General features: G+C 38.4%; 1 protein-coding gene across 1 annotated transcript; it reads left to right on the forward strand.

The window, feature by feature from the left end:
- The first annotated feature begins 334 nt into the window (after window positions 1-334).
- LOC105972579 (uncharacterized) lies at window positions 335-4,345 on the forward strand. Its single transcript, XM_012997542.2, has 6 exons — window positions 335-614; window positions 869-962; window positions 1,358-1,431; window positions 1,567-2,249; window positions 2,326-2,832; window positions 2,920-4,345. Exons 1-6 carry the CDS (start codon window positions 525-527, stop codon window positions 4,133-4,135), a joined length of 2,664 nt encoding a protein of 887 aa, XP_012852996.2. The 5' UTR covers window positions 335-524; the 3' UTR covers window positions 4,136-4,345.
- Window positions 4,346-4,849: the final 504 nt, after the last annotated feature.

Consider the following 4,849-nt stretch of genomic DNA (forward strand, 5'->3'; position numbering starts at 1 on the left):
CGACAGCTTGCTCGGAGTGCACGAAAATCGTCGTTTCACGGCAGTGCAGACTTCTTCCCCTTTCAATCGGCCGTATCGGGAAGTTGTTCTGGGAGGTTTTGCAGTTTATTCGATAGTGAGTTTGGGATGATAGTGATTTAACGGGAAAATAGGAAGTGATTTGATTTTATTTCAAAAGGTAAAGTAACGGGTTTTGTGGGATTTGTTTGAGGGTAATTATGTAATTAGGAAAAGTTTGGGTTGTTATCAAAATGACAAATATAAATTTGAGTCTATCCCTATTATTTGAATGTTTAAAGGGGTTATATCTAATAGACCCAAATAATAAATATATATAAAGCTCAAACCGAAAAATTTAATTACATTTCCCCCAAAATTAAAAGCAAACACTCTCTGCAAGACAGCCAACAGCAAGGTACCAGTAGGAACGACGCCGTTTGGCATTGTCATTCAGTAAAACATAAATCAATTAATTCCGAAAAGTCCATGAAATAGTGAAGAAGACGCCCAATTTTGCCAAAATCATGAACCCTAACGATGCTTTCGCCTGGGAAATCCCCGAAAAGGATTTGAAGCTGGTAAACCTGGGTTTTTGTTTTTCAATCTCCGAAAAGGTATTTAAATTATGTATATTTTAATCCAATTTTGCCTGAATTTTTGCCCAATCTGAAGGTTTTATGTTGATCGTGTCCTGGTGTACCAACATTTTATTTTATTTGGAAATTTGATTTTTTCGTTTGATTTTTCAGTTTAAAAGATTTGTGCATGTGTTATTGATGAAGATTTTGTTACTTTGAAGTATAAAATAAATTAAAAAAAAGTGTTCATACAATAGCTTCTAAAACTAGTGACAACGCTTGTTGTACAGAATGAAGAGGGGAGGATTGCAGTGAGAGAAGATGGAATCTTGGAGAATATTCCGGTGACATTTACAGGGCAGATTGAAAAACCGAACGAAATCAGTGAGTTTCTAAAGAAAGGAATTTTGTGGTTTTGTTTCGTTTTGCCGTTTGTGTTCCGTCACTTTTAACTTTTAAGTAGTGGGTCAAGTATCTGATTCCGTTTTTTCGCCTATTCGTTTTTCGATGAAGGGAAACGATTTTTTTTGATGCATTCGTTTTCTTTGAGTTCGTATGACTTAGAGAGATATGTGCTTTCACGTGATCGAACACTTATATATGTTCTACTGTTTGGTTTGTCCATGCATAAGTCGATGGTTAGTTTCATATAGTTTTCTACACGCACTATTGTGTATGTTGCTTCGATCATGGAAATTCCTTTTTGTTTTCGTTTATCACCTCGCAGAAAACTCTTGTTCTTTACCAAAGTTATAATTTGTCTTTTATACTAATCACAGAGGCTAATGGGGCTTTGGACAAAGCTAGAAAACCCAGAAAGAGGCAGCGTAAGCCTGTGGTGAAAAAAACGAAGGTAAATTCCTTCATTTATGCCTTACAGTGCATTTTATTTGATATTTTTTTCTTCGGGATTTGCTACAACCACTTTTACTAAACACGAGATACTTTGGGAAGTTTTCTTGACCGTGTTGTTATTTTTTTCAATCAGGTTTTAGAGACATTTGAGGAAGTTGATTACAGTGAGTATTTTATGACAAACGAGGCCTTTAGCAGTAAAGAGGAACTGAAAGAATGGGCAAAGTCAACTGGTCGGGAACATGATATGTTTCTAATTACACAGAGTACAAAAATAGATAACGTATTTATAACGTGTGAGCGCTACGGGAAAGCACGAAACACGGGAAAAACTAATGTCACGAAAAAATGTCAGTGCCCTTTCATGTTGTCAGGCCGAAAGAAAAGAAACGGTGTATGGAAACTGTCGATAACGAATGGGAAGCACAACCACCCCTTGAAGATATACGACTACGGCTCCTCGTTAGTTAGTCGATTAACTCAAGAACAATACGAAACTACTGCAGCTCTGCTCAAGAACAACGTAAAACCGAAGGATATTTTGGAGCACTTGAGGAAAGAGAATCCGGGCATCAAAACATCGTTGAGACATATATATAATGCGAGAACCAAGATCAAAGCCGAAGCTATGAGTGGGAGAACACTTATGCAACAACTGATGCAATGTATTGAGGAAAATAAGTACGTAAAATGGCTTAGAGCGGATCCGAGTACAGGTCAGATAATGGACGTTATGTTCGTCCATCGAGAGTCAATCGAGCTGCTAAAGCTATACCCATACGTACTGCAAATGAATTCCACATACGAAACTAACAAGTACTGCATGATTTATTACAATTGTTCCCTTTATTTAATATTGCAGTTTATAATATTTTTATTTGTTTTATAATAGGTATAAGACGTCTCTATTGGAGATTGTTGGAGCGACCCCTGTGGGGAAGAGCTTCAATGTTGCAGTGGCGTTCTCGAGAAATGGTTCCGAGGAGCACTATCGATGGGCAATGTGGAACTTGAAGTCTCTGTTCGACGATGGCGTGGGACCCGGTGCGATTGTGACACGTAGGGAGGTGGGTCTAATGAAGGCGCTCGATTGCGTTTTCCCGGAGACGCACCACCTTCTATGTTTAAACCATGTAGACGAAAATGTTCAGTTAAATGCAGCGAAGCATATGGGTGGCAAAGGAGCCGGTGCTGCATTCAGAACTGGGCTATGGAAAAGGATGGTGGATTCTCAATCGGTGCCGGAATTTGAGATGTGCTATGGGCAAATATTACAGCACTGCAAGAGTTACGGTCCGCTACTAACGTACATCCAAGAAACTTGGCTTGTGCACAAGGAGAATTTCGTGCGCGCTTGGACCGATCAAATTATGCACTTTGGCAACACGACGATGAACATGTATTTCCGTTACTTCTGCGTTTCTCTGTTAAATAAATATTAAATACGAGTTTTTAATTTTTCGTTGTATTTGTTTGGTTTTTCCAGAGTGGAGAGTGTTCATTCGTCCCTGAAGAGTTGGCTGTGCTCCTCGACCGACAAATTCGACGTTATGTGGAAGCTGGTTGACTCGCAGTTGGAGGGTCGGATTGATGAAATATTCATCGAATTAGACAAATCGAGCAAGACTGAGTCGCACGCCGTGACCTACCCGTGGAGCTTCCGGAATCTGGCGGGAGTTGTCACACACGAAGCACTGAAAAAGATGGATCACGAGCACAGGGCTGGATGGTCGAGAGGATTATGGAAACATCAAGAAAAATGTAGCTGTTCTTTGAGATCGACTCACGGCCTCCCATGTGAACACGAGATTGCGGAAAAAGAGCGCGACAGAAATATAATCTACAGCGATGAAATTCATTTGTTCTGGAGAACTACGGGTGTGAACTGTTTGCCGAAAATTAGAGCCAAAGAAGCCGCCAAAGCTAGGCTGGTAGGATTGCTCGACGAGTTGCGTTTGCTGCCGCAAATTGAACAAAACAAAATCTTGGATGAATTGTTCCCATACATTGATCCTGAGAAAGAGCCACCCGCACAATTACCAAAATGCCCACCCGAGGAGAATGTATCTACTCTATCTTCATCGGGATCTATAGAAGAAACGAGTGCGAGCTTTGACCTTAGTGAGTTCGTACCTGCGTTTGTCGTGCCCTTTGTACTTTCTTGGGTTAATAACGGTAACTGCGGTTACAGATGTGTAGCAGAAGTTGTTATGGGAAGTCAAGATCATTGGATGGAAGTAAGGAAAGCCTTGTTCACCGAGCTTTCCGATCGGTTCGAAATGTACACAACGGTGTATGGTGGTGGGATGGAAGGGGAGCAACACGTAGCTCGTATGATGTCATCATTGTGTCACTGGACGGACACGTCAGCACCGGCGGAGCGGTGGATGAATCTATCGGATATGGGGTTAGTTATAGCCACGTGTTACAACGCGATGGTGGTGGAGATATCTGGAAAACAGAAAATGACCCATTTGCCCCTGGTCTCGCCCGATGGTTTTGGGCGGTTATCGTGTGTGATGGCTGTAGGATATGAAGAAACTCCGCGGAGCTTTATTCTGCTGCGTATGTGCGATGAATTTCCCGTACCACCGTTTAATCCGCAATGGCTACGGTACAAAGAGCAGAGTGTTTTTTACTTGGAAAGCTTGTTCGACAGAAGGTGTCGCATGTGGGACCTACTATCGGCTGCGATGTTATAGATATCGTGTTTTTTTAATAATTATTTATTCGTATTTAATATTTCCAGTGTGTTCATTTCATCTTTTAAAGAGGACAAATGGTAATATTTTGTTTATTCTATGGATGAAATTTACTAGATAATGTCATATTGTTCGTATGTATATATTTATGCATATTATGTATTATAATACATTGGAGATTATATGTAGTTACATATGCATATATTTGTGTATTTTTGATTTGTATTTGTTGTTTATGAGGTGATGTATAATATAAGTATTGAAATTGTAAATTTTTGTTATTGGGGTTTATGAATTTCTTTTGTATAAGCCAATATTCGTGTGTACATAATTGGTTGACTCAATATTTGGAGTAAAAAGAAAGAACATAACTACGAATGACTATAGTTATTACAGTTGTATGTAGTTATTTTCAGTACAGACATATCGATTTTAAAATAAAATAAAATAAAATATTTTTAAAAAAATTAAGAAAAAAAAAATTAATAAAAAAATAACAAATTAAACAAAAAGATATTTAAAAAAATGAAAAAATAAATAAAAAATTAAAAATAAAAATAAATAAATAAATACATACATAAAATGCTAAATGCAGGCCATAAATGTTGAATGCAGTTTGACCGATAATTGCATATATGGGCATTATAGTACTTTCGCCTCTTCAAGGATATGACTAAGGATGATTTCCTCTCGAATTTATCCCTAGTTTATTAG

This window comes from Erythranthe guttata, chromosome 4, assembly GCF_056151865.1.
Source record: "Erythranthe guttata isolate IM_541 chromosome 4, IM_541, whole genome shotgun sequence".
Classification (NCBI taxonomy): Eukaryota; Viridiplantae; Streptophyta; class Magnoliopsida; order Lamiales; family Phrymaceae; genus Erythranthe; species Erythranthe guttata.

Bases quoted from the DNA above. Each gene is read 5' to 3' on its own strand.
- LOC105972579 (XM_012997542.2), top strand. From the start codon at position 525: ATGAACCCTAACGATGCTTTCGCCTGGGAAATCCCCGAAAAGGATTTG. The intron at 963-1,357 runs GTGAGTTTCTAA...TACTAATCACAG, and splicing joins TGAAAAACCGAACGAAATCA to AGGCTAATGGGGCTTTGGAC. The intron at 2,250-2,325 runs GTACTGCATGAT...GTTTTATAATAG, and splicing joins TCCACATACGAAACTAACAA to GTATAAGACGTCTCTATTGG.